The 13,857-nt window shown below is 42.8% G+C and overlaps 1 protein-coding gene across 2 annotated transcripts in view; it reads left to right on the top strand.

Moving 5' to 3' along the window:
- LOC105024603 (fibroblast growth factor 11) overlaps positions 1 to 2,436 on the top strand; it is an 83,349-nt gene extending 80,913 nt beyond the window's left edge. For both annotated transcript variants that reach the window (XM_010894648.3, XM_034293427.1), the window contains one exon: positions 162 to 2,436. In XM_010894648.3, the coding sequence (XP_010892950.2) occupies positions 162 to 358 (197 nt within the window). In that variant the 3' untranslated portion in view covers positions 359 to 2,436. The remainder of the gene's footprint in view (positions 1 to 161) is intronic.
- Positions 2,437 to 13,857: the final 11,421 nt, after the last annotated feature.

Genomic DNA, 13,857 nt, shown 5'->3' on the forward strand with positions numbered 1-13,857 from the left:
GGTCAAGTTATAGAAGTTTGGTCAGGTCACAGGTCTCCAAGCTATGCAGAATTTCCGAGAAGAACAAATAAGATAACAAACCATTATCATTTTCCTAGAGGTAGCATTATGCTCACGTTCACCATTGGACACTTCAACTTTTTCTTTCTTCTGCCCAACAGTTGCCATGTACAAGGAACCCTCGCTACATGAGCTAGCCAATGAACAGAAAGAAAAAGACAAAGAGAAAGATAAAGACAAAGATAAAGACAGCCCTGCCCGGAAGACAGTGAAAACATCGGAAGAACGTCGTGAAAGAACATTCTCCATCAAGAACTGCAGAAAAGACAAAAGAGCCCCCAAGGCCGAGGCCTCGTAGCACAGGGGACCTAGGGTGGGGGAGGGCAGCAATGACACACGACAACTTAATGGGGACTCAATTGCTCATCATGCCTTTGATCTGACTGGAGGAATGACCCTGTGGTCACTTTTTGCCTGTAGTGCACTGGGCTATGCCACCCTAAAGGGTCAGGGGTCACAAGCTCATCAGCAGGCCGGCCACCAGGTCCGGCTCTGGGAGGGATTCCTCTCATCTGTCACCACACTGAGAGATATACCAGGGTCCTCTCCTTCCTCCCTGTCAGCCACCTTTACCTGTCTTCCTCCTGCACACTAACTACCAAAGGCACAGCCCGTGTCATCTCCGTCATCTGTTACCCTCCCATCACCTGTCCCCGTTTAAACCACTTCCCCTCGTTCACGTGCTCACTTTCTAATCAGCGTTTTTTTTATGTGTGTTTGTGCTGGGGCAGAACTAATCCCTTTATGTCATCGTAATTACTAATCACCAGTCGACTCTTCCAAGTAATGGCAATCACTATAGTGAACGTGTGGCGATGCCAGGCCATCTGACCACCTGCAAATCAGGCCAAAGCTGGAGATGGGCCTTCAAAATGGTGTGTTATTGGACGCCATCAGGGGGGTCTATTTCTGATTGGGCCGTTTGTTGATCGGCAGTCAGCCAGTCAATTTCAAAACAGACAATTCTTGAATGAGAAACTCGAGAGAGTACAGGCTAACCTTTTTAGTCCATTAGTCTTTTGATCAGTCTCAGTAACGAAAGTGATGTTGGAAGGAACTGAAAGATTCTATAATCATAAATCATCGGGATGATGATGATAAGGTTGACGATAATGTTGTTGAAAATAGTTGTCAGACAATGGACACCGTGAATGCGATGGTAATGATGAATCAACTACTGTATAACCTTGCAATAATCCCACAGGCAAAATAATGAGACATTTCAGGGTATTTAATTATCCCACTTTGATAGCCATTTGCCCTTCTGAAGCCATGAAAGCACCACATCCAAATAGAAATTAGAGGCATGAATTGTACATTACTTCCTTGTGCGGCCCACACTAGCAGTAGTCTGACAGTTGATTTCAGTTTGTGCTCAGCAGGCTAGCTCTGAGCAGAAGAGTGAAAGAGCTAAATGCCCTCTGGGCCCAAAATAAGGCTACGCTATTATGACGCAACTCTTTGAAGGTTCCTTACGGAGGATTTTATGGAATACAGCCGTCATTGCTTGAATTATTTACCTGCATTTATGTAAAAGGTTTGAACTAGTCTCTGAAATATTTGTACAGGTTTTGAGTCTCCTTTAGAGATGAGCTTTGTAAAAAAAAAAAAGTAAGACACGGTCAGCATTATATGCAAATGTGTGAGACAGTGACTCAGTGAGTGGTCATGATTGTGCATGTTTGAAACAAACGACCAATTGCCAGCCTCCCTAACTCACCCTGCTGTGCTCTTTTTTGTTGACCACAGTGCTCCACACTGTTTCAGATAAACCTTAAGGATTGAACCTAAAGAACTGTTACTGAGTTAAATCTTATTGGAGTCTCTCTCACCTGAAAGGTTATGCTAGTGACCACTGAGTGTATTCTTTGCTCGGCAAGTGTTCTCTACATAAAGCTGAGTTTGAAAAAGCTGACATCAAAGCCTAGAGAGGCAGTGAGCTGGAACACCTACTTGCTATTCTAAAGACGTCTGACTGCTTATCCACTCACTAGCCTTATCAAATCACCACAGAGGAATCTACCCGCAAAATATGGATTTATTTGTGTGCGTGGCTGTTTGTGACTGTGTTCTTCTCCTGGTGTATGGATGCTTGTGGGTGTACATATTTTTATTTTGGGAGTGCTTGGCTTGTGTGCGGTGAGTAGAAGGTAACTTCTAGTGTGTCCTTAATACTGGATGTAAGGCAGTGTGAGGGCTGTCTAGTGATGTCCATCTCTGGTGATTCAAATGTCCACCTTAAAAACGCAGTATTGCCACAGAAACGATGTTGCTTTAGCCCTGACAGTGCTGAGGCAATGATGAAAAACCCCTCGTGACAGAGCAACATACCAAGCAACAACCTGACATGCACATGTTTTCTTCTTCTTTTTTTTTCAGCCGACATGTGCACTAAAAGGTATTGCTCGTCTTGTACATGGCAGTGTAGCCTGTTCCTGTCAGTGAGGCAGAGAGGCTGTATGGAGTCACCCTCTGTTCTGTCTAATGACTCACTGGGGGGGTGGACAACACAGGGGGCTGCTGTCACAGGCAGGAATGTCCCCGTACCGATGTGGGGCACAGAGCTGGCCCCATGCACTCTTCTCCTTCTGCTGTCCCTTAGAGAGCTCCCACGAGAGAGTGACAGTGGCTTTGTCTGTAAATATGCTACACATATACCAGACAACGTTACAGAAGACAGAGAGGGATGTGACAGAATGTTCCCAAAATGTATAAATGTCTGTTTTGTGAACGTGAATGGGGTTGTGAAGGAAAGTGTATCTGAGATGGTGCAGAGCAGGGGTATTCCATTTTTACACAATGAGGTCTGGAGCCTGCTGGTTTTATGTCCTACTTCATTTTAAATTGCACCCACCTGGTGTCCTAGGTCTCAATAAGTCCCTGATTAGATGGTTGCAATGAAACAATTAAGTGGAACTGGCTTTGAGGTCCAGACATAGGTTTGAGGGGTCTACAGAATGTCCTGATATATTTGAGATGGTCTAGAGTATGTTCTAAAAGGGTCAAAGTATGTAGCCAGTTGTTGAGATACAGTAATGTTTCAGAATATCAAGCCAGTTTCAGAACTGTAGATTATCTGAGAAGGTTTTGCGGTTAGGTTTAACATTACGCTTGGAGGGTTCCTTGTGGAGCTCTTATGTAGGAGGAAAAATGTTTACTGGTTCATAAATGTGAAAAGGGGAAGGTTCATGTTTTAAGAAAGAAAGTGAGACAGAGAAAGAGGTCAATGAGAACCAAAGGAAGTTTTATAGTTCTGAGATAGAATGTAAATCAGAGACAGTCCCCTTGTTCCCGAGAAATGAAGGAAGACAAAGAAAGTGTAATAGTTCTGAGATGTGACGTGTTAAATGGTTGGCAGGTTTTGAGAAAGTAAGAAAGAAAGTTCACTAGTTCTGGACAGAAAGTGAGGCAAAAAACATTATGAGAATGTAAAACAGATACAATAAGTGCAATCGTTCTGAAAAAGAAAGATAAAGGAAGTACAATAATATGTAAGGCAGAAAAGTGTACAGTTGTAAATAGAATGTAAGGCAGAGAAAATGCACTAGAACTGAGAGAGTGCCAGGAATATATACGTGGGAATGACTTAAATTGTTCTATAAATGTGAGGCAGACAGGGTAGGCACAATAATATTATTTTTATTATTATTTCGCATCTTATCGTATAATGTATTCCGAAAGCCCCCAAATTTGCCCCATTCTACTTTTACAACCCATAAATAGTTCTGAGATAGAATGTTAGGATGTTTTGTTCTGATACTGAAAGTGGAGTAGAGACATTTTGTTGTAATATTTAGAGTTAACTAGAGATCCCTTTACAGGTTCAAGGAAAACATAATTAAGAATAATGAATATGCTATTCTATGGAAAGAGGAATGGAAGGCAGTGTGGGCCCCATGAGGTGAGGGAGGAGGGGGAGTGAGGTTAAGAACACAAGGGCAAATGGGGTTCCAACACGCCCGCTCTTGTGCGCTTTAAAGTCACACTCCATTTCCTGTGCAATCTCCCCAAACCGTGTCCTACGTCTGTACTGACAACTAACCTTCCCTCTGAGTGTGTGTGTGTATGTGTGTGTGTGTGTGTGTGTGTGTGAGAGAGAGAGTTAGTGCACCGACCTAGCTATGTGTTTATAAGTGAGTGAGAAAGAAGAGAGAGGTGGGAAAGGGTGTACAAGGAATTAACGATCGATACTCAATAAAAGCCAAACTGGAGAGCAATAGTCGAGCGTTTTGAGCAATCATTTCCCTTAGGTGCAGGGGGAGGGGCTAATCATTGTTTGCTGATAATGAACTCAGAGCTTGGTGTTGTTTTCCATTCCAGCCTGTTAACTGGACAAAGTGGCCTATTTCATTCAGACTGAGATATTCGCCCCCTATACATGGCACATCTTAGAGGTCAACGTCTCAGTTAAACTGGACCCATGCAACTGCCCAAAACCCTCATCCCAAACAAAGAAAACAGGGAACATCTCTTTCATAATACACAGACAAATTAGTATTTAAATAACAATAATAATAATTCTTATGAAGCATTTGAAAAGTCTGGATTTGCAATTCTGAATGTTTCTGTGTGTTTTACTGGTGTTGTTTAAAGATCAGCGGAGTCTGACTACATATGGACTACATATATTCTAGAGTTAAAATTGATTAAGAACTGTAAATAGGATGGTAGTGGTCATAAACCAAACACAAAATGACAATCTGCATGTGGATAGGAATGAATGGTATGTCACAGGTTTCCTTGGGATGTCCTCAGCTGGCAGCAACCAAGTAATCATCCATTTGGGATGTCCTCAGCTGGTAGCAACCAAGTTATCATCCATTTGGGATGTCCTCAGCTGGCAGCAACCAAGTAATCATTCATTTGGAGCGCAGCTGCACAGTACCCATGTTAACGCTGGTTGGTAATTTGGCCTCACTTTGGATATTTTTATCTTTGGTTAGACCTGTTAGCACCAGCCGGCTGAAGAAAACTGACAAAATAATTTGCAAGCTCTTCCCATAAACATATGAAACACCCACATCAAACCACTCCCCAAAGCCAACAGATGTTTGAATTCAGTCATGGTCACTAGCATTTCCTAATTAACCAAATCTTAAACAAGGGCATATTAAGTTCAGCCTCCCTTTAAAGTATTGGGCTGTCGGTTTACTGTAAATGATTAAAAACCATGCAGGGAAATGGTTTGGATGTACAACAAACCTATCATATGATTGGTGCTCTCTTGGCTCATTGTTACGTGGAAATAATACTAAATATATTTATTTAAAAAATCTGAAATGTGTGAGGTCTTGTATGGATATTTATCAGAAAATCTTTCAGAATCCACTTTGAATTTTCTTGTTTTCTTGTTGGCTTTTTTGTTCTGCTTTGTCATGGTTTTCCGATTTGGACTCTTGGAAGATTGGCTTTTGCTTTCCTTCATGTTCACCTCCTCTACAGGTGAGTAACACCAGTTGTTTTGGTGGAGTGGAATGGTCACTCCCAGAGAATGCTAAATGATGCCTTCCCATTGAGCATCCACTCCAACTCAATACTGCAGTGTGAATGTGTTACAGGATACCAGAAACATTACAATGAGCTAACTGTAAATGTTGTTGCAAAATAGTATGTGGAAACATAAAAATCTGTCCTAAAGACTAACACCTGTCTGTCTGAATCTTACAACCTTTCTTAACCCTACTGGGCTCTGGGTCATGGTCGTAAGTTTTCCAAAAACTAACCACGCCCTGTCTTTTCTCCTCTTTGGCTTTTGGTTTATCTCAATCGTTTCCTCTTGTCTTCCAAAACAAACCGTTGTCTTCCAATAAGAGCCATAAGTAATAAGACAGGCCATGGCACTGATGGGCCCAACGAAAGAAGGGCTGACCACCTCCCTAAACTGTTACCATGGGGACAATGAACACAGTCAGGACTCACCATTTGGGACCCTCCACTGTTACCAGAGGACAATGAACACAGTCAGGACTCACCATGTGGGACCCTCCACTGTTACCAGAGGACAATGAACACAGTCAGGACTCACCATGTGGGACCCTCCACTGTTACCAGGGGACAATGAACACAATCAGGACTCACCATGTGGGACCCTCCACTGTCTCAGTCTACTAACACAGCAGCCACAACACAAACTGGACTAAAGACCCTGGACAATGCAGCAAGGACTACCTACCTACGTGGAAACGTAGGTAGATTACCAGTTAGCAATGAGGACTGACCAGCTGCAGAACAGTCCAGCAGTCTGCAATAAGGATCAAATGTCCAGGTGGACACAATCATTGCATAGCATGCATGCACCACCATTTACCAAGTCCCCTGATTAGGGATCCACCTCAGAGACCCACAGGCCCCTCCCCCAACCTATCTGAGTAAGGGGTGACTCCTCAGTAAATAGTGACCCACAGGCCCCTCCCTGACCCTGTCTGACTAAGGAATGACTCCTCCTCAGTAAATAGAAACCCACAGGTCCCTCTCTGACCCTCTCTAAATAAGGAATGACTCCTCCTCCTCAGTAAATAGAGACCCAAAGGCCGCTCCCCCACTCTCTCTGAGTTTGATATCAGACCTGTGTACATTTCTATAGTAACTTCCGGCTGATGTCTTATTATGGAATATTATTCAATAAAACAGACAGATATATTTGTATGATTGTACGTGTTGTCCCTCGGTTCTTCCTGTCATCCTCTGGTCAGAAGTGTTCACATGATGACATCTCCCTGATTTTGTCACGTCATCACTCCCTCGGGTCCTAGATGTCTGACCGCTGACCTGAGTGAATTCAAAGTTGAAGAAAACACAGGCACCATTACTTAATGATGTCCATGGATGTGTGTGTAAGTGTGTGTGTGTGTGTGTTTTCTAGATGGCAGTGACAGCTGCAGATGCTCACAGATGAGTGGACAGAGACCGGTGACAGACATTCCTGACTCCTCCTGGGTGAGCGCTGAGCAGGGCTGCCCAGAGAAACCACCTAGCATCACCCTTCTCCCTCTCTGTTTCTCAGTTACACAAACACATTTTACATTTTACAATACTTGTGTTGACGGTGTACATTATGTCCATTCAGCTTTCCCAAACCAACCGTAACAAACCTTTATCAAGGTATATTCTAAACCCATTTGTAACTTTTACCCTATCCTTCACGCTACGCTGAAAGTAGCCTTTCATCTCATGGGTACTGGGAAAACGTCCCCTCAAGGTCATATATGCTTGTGGGGATTTCCCCCCCCCCCCCAGAATAGTAAAACAACTATACACACACACACACACACAGACACACACTCTCCTTATTACAGGGCAAAGGGTCACTGTAACCTGCTCACATAAAGCAGCCCAAAGTCTAAATCCCTCTAAGACCTTCAGTCAGGGGCATGATTGAAACATGTTATTTAATTAAACTAAATAATGAAAAATGACCCAAATATTAGCCGCTAAGAACAGAAATGCTTAATGAGTCTTGGTGAGGTAAACCACATATGTTTTGGATGTAATTGACTGTTTAAATGAACGCTTTAGAGTGAGTGTTCAGTGACACACCATCACGCACAGGGTTTAATGCGTGAGAGATGAGTATGTTAGCACTAATCCATCGCCATAAAAAAAAACAAAAAAACACTGAAAGCATGCGAGGATCCCTGAAGGCTAAGATTAAACACACACTAATCTCTATCTGATCAACTTTATAATCAGCCTGCGTTTCACCAGCCAGGAGATTAGGAAACACATCAGAGAGATGAATAGCAGCCATTATTTCTCTTAGGGTTGGTGAGAGGGTCCAGTCTCTCAGCCATAACCAAGCCAACTGGATGACAGAGACATTGATTTTGTTTCTACGTGTTGGACTGTTCAGGATGGGGGTTTTTGACAGGACATTTGTATTATTTAAAGTCATTGCTGTCAATTATTTCCATAAAAGCTGTTGACCTTTTGACCTTTGCCGCTGTCTGTTGTCCTTTGGTAACAGCCCTGTCTTTTTGGCTCGACCACAAAAAAAAAAAATTTAAGGAACAATTAAATCACACGTCAGGAAGGAAATATATTAGTGTTCAAAATCTTCACTGTACATTGCGTAATAATTCGTTGAGAACAAAATGACGTAACAACGTTCAATGGAAACCAACCGAATGAGTGCTGGATTCAAATCAAAGTAAACAATTTAAATCACAGGCTGTTCCAACTTGTTCCAGCTGCTGCAACTCATAATGTGACTCAGTAGTGTGTATGGCCCTCACGTGCTTGTATGCACTCCCGACAACATCTGGGCATGCTCCTGATGAGACAGCGGATGGTGCCCTGGGGGATCTCCTCCCAGACCTGGATCAGGGCATCAGTGAGCTCCTAGACAGTCTGTGGCCCTACTTGGCGGAGTCGGATGCACCGATACATAACGTCCCAGAGGTTCTCAATTGGATTCAGGTCTGGAGAACATGATGGCCAATCAACCCAGGGCCCACTGCACCAGCATAAGTACTGTCACATGTGTTCAGTGTGAACTTGCTCTCATCTGTGAAGAGAACTGGCATCAATGGCGGACCTGCGAATGCCAATCGAGCTGCACGGTGCTGGGCTGTGAGTACAGGTCCCACTAGAGGACGTTGGGCCCTCATGCTACCCTCATGGAGTCTGTTTCTGACAGTTTGGTCAGAAACATGCACATCTTTAACCCACTGGGGGTCATTTTGCAGGGCTCTGGGAGTGCACCTCCTGTTCCTCATCGCATAAAGGAGATAACAGTCCTGCTGCTGGGTTGATGCCATTTTACGGCCCTTTTCAGCTCTCCCTGAGTAACAGCCCGTCTCTTGGTATCTCGTCCATGCTCTTGAGCCTGTCCTGGAAGACACAACAAATCTTCTTGCGATGGCACGTATGGGTGTGCCATCCTGATGGATCTGGACTGCTTGTGCAACCTGAAAGCGCTGCAGGTACCGCCTCATGGTACCAGTAGTGACAAGGACACTAGCAAAACACAAAACTAGAGAAGAATCAGTCAGGAAGGAAACAAGAGAGAGGTTGTCTGTGGCCACCACCTGCAAAACCATTCCCTTTTTGGGAGTAATCTTGCTTTTGTCTCTCCAGTGCACCTGTTGTCACCTTAATTTCCACCAAAACAGGTGACATTGATTCACAATCGCTTATGCTTCCTAACTAGACAGAATTGATGTCCCTGAAGTTTCATTTACTTGGTGTTATGCTGTGATAATTATGTGTTCCCTTATTTTTTTGAGCAGTGTACAATGGGAAATGAGCACTTAATTCAGTAGCTATATTTCAGCGGATTGAATGAAGCTGTCCTATTGTATGTTAAAACAGTTAATGTGTATGCTGGCCCCTCATCACACATGTGAGGCCATAGTCCCTGGTCAGGCGAAACAAATAATAATCTGCATTTAGCATACAGTATGAACTTCTGAGAAATGTTATAGCATAGTTGAAACGTTATACTTCTGCTGATGTACATAAACACACTCTAGCATAAATACATAGTGGTTTATATTACCACTGACTTTGTATTTACTGTGGAAAAACAATCTGTTAAAAGTAATGATACATTCATTCATTATTCATAATCCATCGCAAAAGAAGGGGGAGGGAAGGGCATTATAAGAAGGGGGAGGGAATGGTATTGAGAGAAGGGGGAGGGAATGGGGGAGGAAAGGGCATTATAAGAAGGGGGAGGGAATGGTATTGTAAGAAGGGGGAGGGAATGGGGGAGGGAAGGGCACTGAGAGAAGGGGGAGGGAAGGGTATTGTAAGAAGGGGGAGGGAATGGGGGAGGGAAGGGTACTGAGAGAAGGGGGAGGGAAGGGCATTATAAGAAGGGGGAGGGAAGGGTATTGTAAGAAGGGGGAGGGAAGGGCATTATAAGAAGGGGGAGGGAAGGGTATTGTAAGAAGGGGGAGGGAAGGGCATTATAAGAAGGGGGAGGGAATGGGGGAGGGAAAGGTACTGAGAGAAGGTGGAGGGAAGGGTATTATAAGAAGGGGGAGGGAAGGGTATTGTAAGAAGGGGGAGGGAAGGGTATTATAAGAAGGGGGAGGGAAGTGTACTGGGAGAAGGGGGAGGGAATGGGGGAGGGAAGGGCACTGAGAAGGCAGTTGTTGTTGTCAGGAGATACACCTTACATGTTGCTCTGTATTCTCATTACCTTTAGCATCTGGACAAAGAGCTGGGGTTTCCCTCACAAACCATTCATCACACACATATTCAGTCAGTCTTGTTCTCTCACCACACCAAACTGCCCCCCCCCCTCAGTACACTTCCCTCTCTGTCCCCCTCTCTTGACCTTCACATGCGCCTGCTGAGGCTGAGGACAGAGACTCTCTATCTCAGTGGGGTAATAACTCTACATGTAACACACACACTTGCTCATCCTTTTAATAAGATCAATTAACTCCTGTGTGTATTGCTGTCTCCTGTGTATATAGCTGTCCTCTGTGTATATTGCTATCTCCTGCTGCCCTCTTCTGGATCTGAAAAGACATCATCGGGATCTTCAAAACCCATCCACTCTGGGCCAATCACAGCTGTCAAGGTTTGCAAGATGTTGAACTTAATTGGACAGAATTAGGTTGTTTGATGAACTCATTCGTTGGCCACACATTTTTATTAATTGTAGCAGGACCATATATACTAGGAAATTACTTTCTACCCCAGATGAAAGCTGAGATTCAGTTGAAAATAATAGCATAAAGCACATCTTAGTGTGGGAATGACAGCCGGAGGTATTCAACCCCTGACCCCCCCCCCCCCCACACACACACACACACACAGCCCCACCCCCCAACTCCTCAACAGAGGAAATCTGATGAAGGTCACAGAGAAGTGACATTTCTGTCTTGTTAACTGGTAAATGCTTCCAAATCTCTGGAATGAAGTAGGATATCTCATTGGAAAGAAAAAGGTCTCTTTTGGATTATTATGTATTAGGAAAAAAATGTGGCAAGTAGTCAATCATTTTACATAATGCATGTCTTTTATTTACTAATATCTATGGCCGCCTAACAGTTACACTGGTTCTCATGACCTGGGGGAATTCCAATGTGAATTTGTTACGAAAAAAAACAAAGAATGCAACTTTTTTTTTACAATTATGGCTCATTAATACTTGCTGTAACTTAGTGTCTGCAGAATCCTTAGATATTAAGCACTTCATTCTACTACAAAGGAAACATTTCTAAATAGTGCCAGATGGAATAAAAATACCTTTTAACGGGCATTCCTCGGTACTGAGAAACAATTTCCTGAAGATATTCTGTCACTAAGTTCAAGGTGTTCCACCGTCGTATCAGCGGTGTCTTACCCATATCATAGAAAAACCTGTTATTTGTATTTCTATGTTGCGAACACACACACACACACACACACACACACACAGCCAGACAGGCACACTGTTAGCATGCAGCACTCATCCCCATTGTCCTTCAACATCCTCTCTCTGTCCCTGACAAATGTGTCACTGTTCATTGTACCTTTATCTCTCTACCACACTCCAGCTCTCCTCTGGTCTCCTCCTGTGTCATTCTCCCCATTTCAGCTCATGTTCTCATTAGGATGTGAATTTACTTTATTGTCGAGCCAAGAGTGACCGAGGGAGGAAAGCGCGGTAGAGGGGGACGGGGGGTTTGTAGCTCATGGACAGTGTCATGATGTTGGGGTTTCAGAGGGGTGACAACAGCAGCAGTTTACAAATGATAGAGCAGTAAAAACTGCAATGTTGCCTCTGCCATATACACTCCTCCCTCTCTCCAGCCCTTCCCCCTCTCTCTTTCTCTCCTCTCTCTCTTTATATCCCTTTCTCTCTCTTCATCATGCCCCCGACTACGACAAGCTACACACTCACACACACCCATAAACACATTTCATACTGTCCACTAGATGACAACCATGAGCTCATTTTTAGGACCATCTGTCCTAAGTCCTGCATAACAGTAATGTGGCATGACACTACATCACACACCCAGAGTCAAAGGACCAATGTATGACTCAACAACATGATACTCAAACAGTTTTAGAAAGGTACACCAGGAAACTCAAAGATGTCAAAAACAATTAATGAAGGTTGAGATGAAGTTCAACTTAAGCATGCCCTTATAAAGTTCATAACTCCGAGTCCAGTCTTTGCCACCAAGAAATCTAAACAGTTTATGAACTCATTAATTGATTTTGTGAGCAAGGGTAATGTTGATTTCTTTGGAATTAACCTGAAATATATCTTAACTTACAGTGTGAAAATGTTACTGTGATGATATATTTTGTCATCATAATCATTAAATGTAAAATACGGATTTCGGTAAGTCCTTAGTAGTGGTCAGTAGAATGTTACTCTTTAAATGAACAAAATAAAACAAAACACACATTGTTATGTTTCACCTATGAGGTAATGCTTCTCTCATGGGGTGAGTCATTCGACAACCAAACCAGCCTTCAAAAATGATATTACATGGAAGTGTATCTTACTCTCTGTCTTTGTATCACTTACCTATTCAAAATGTTCACCTCGAAAGTAAGTCAATTATTTGTTGTGCACGTGCGCGTGTGTGTCCATGTTGATTTTCTTTGTAGTAGGATAGTTTCCAGTAACTGATTTGACACAGAGGAAATATTACAGAGGTGGATCACTAAACCTGTTTGACAGTTAGGAGCTGAGCACACACCACTCCCTCTCAATGTATTTGCCTAGCAAAAGGAGAAATTACAGGTGATTAAAACTACAGTAGGGTCTATATAGAATTAGAGTATGTAAATCAGAGTTAACAAACACCAGAACTGTTCCTTCATGGTCTTTGTATTTGGGTTAATTTAATGAAATATATAAAGTTATGGACTCAAACCCATAGAGAGAGATGGGGGGGGGGGGGGTACAGCAGAATCAGGTCAAAGCTCCAACTCTTGCAGTGACTGAAACCTGAGTGTCATCCCAGATTAGCCCACGCCTCCCACGCACCCCCAGTACACAGTGAACTGTCATCTGAAAACCTATCAGCCCTACTGCACCTAAAAATAACACCCCAACTTACACTACAGTATGACTCAGGGAGAACCTACTCATGTCTTATCTGTAGCCCCACCCACTGTAGAGGCTGAGGAATTTGTTTTTTTTCAAATATTCTGAAATGTGGGGGTTTAGGTCCACAACCAGTTCACTTATCATATCCTTATCTTGTGGGTAGCTAAGCCATGTAAGCCAATCAGAGGTTTCCATCATTGAATCTCCAAAATATTTTCGAGTAATCATCAAAAGCTGCGTTCATAACTGGGGTGTGGGAATTTAGCAGTTATGCATTTGAATATCCCTGTAACTGGTAATTACTCTACTGGCAAACTTGTCTATTGTCCCTTCTGCTCTGAATTACCCCACACAGTGACCTTTAACATCACTTAAGGAACACATCTCAAATAGCATGTTTGCCATGTAAATGATCCAACAAAATATCATCATAAATTAAGTAAATATATATGATGATTAATTCTATAATTTCTTAATGATCACATTAGATGTATTTTCGGTTTATGGTTGAAACTGTTTACTTGGTCCTTTGACAATCATCATTGAACCCTAATCCTTGCATGGAGTGCTCTTAATGGTGACATATTGTTTATAAAATTCCAAGGGTCACTTCCACAAGAGTGGCTAGAGGTTTAATTAATGCATCAACTTTGGGACACAACTGTGACATTAATGATCCAATTTATAGGCCAATTTTAGTTAATTAAAGAAGCATGAAATTCATATGTACAAATCCCTCTTATCGTTTTTAAAGAAACAAAACGTTGGTTTTGTAAATGTTTCTCAAAAAT

This window comes from Esox lucius, chromosome 7, assembly GCF_011004845.1.
Source record: "Esox lucius isolate fEsoLuc1 chromosome 7, fEsoLuc1.pri, whole genome shotgun sequence".
NCBI classification, from domain to species: Eukaryota; Metazoa; Chordata; class Actinopteri; order Esociformes; family Esocidae; genus Esox; species Esox lucius.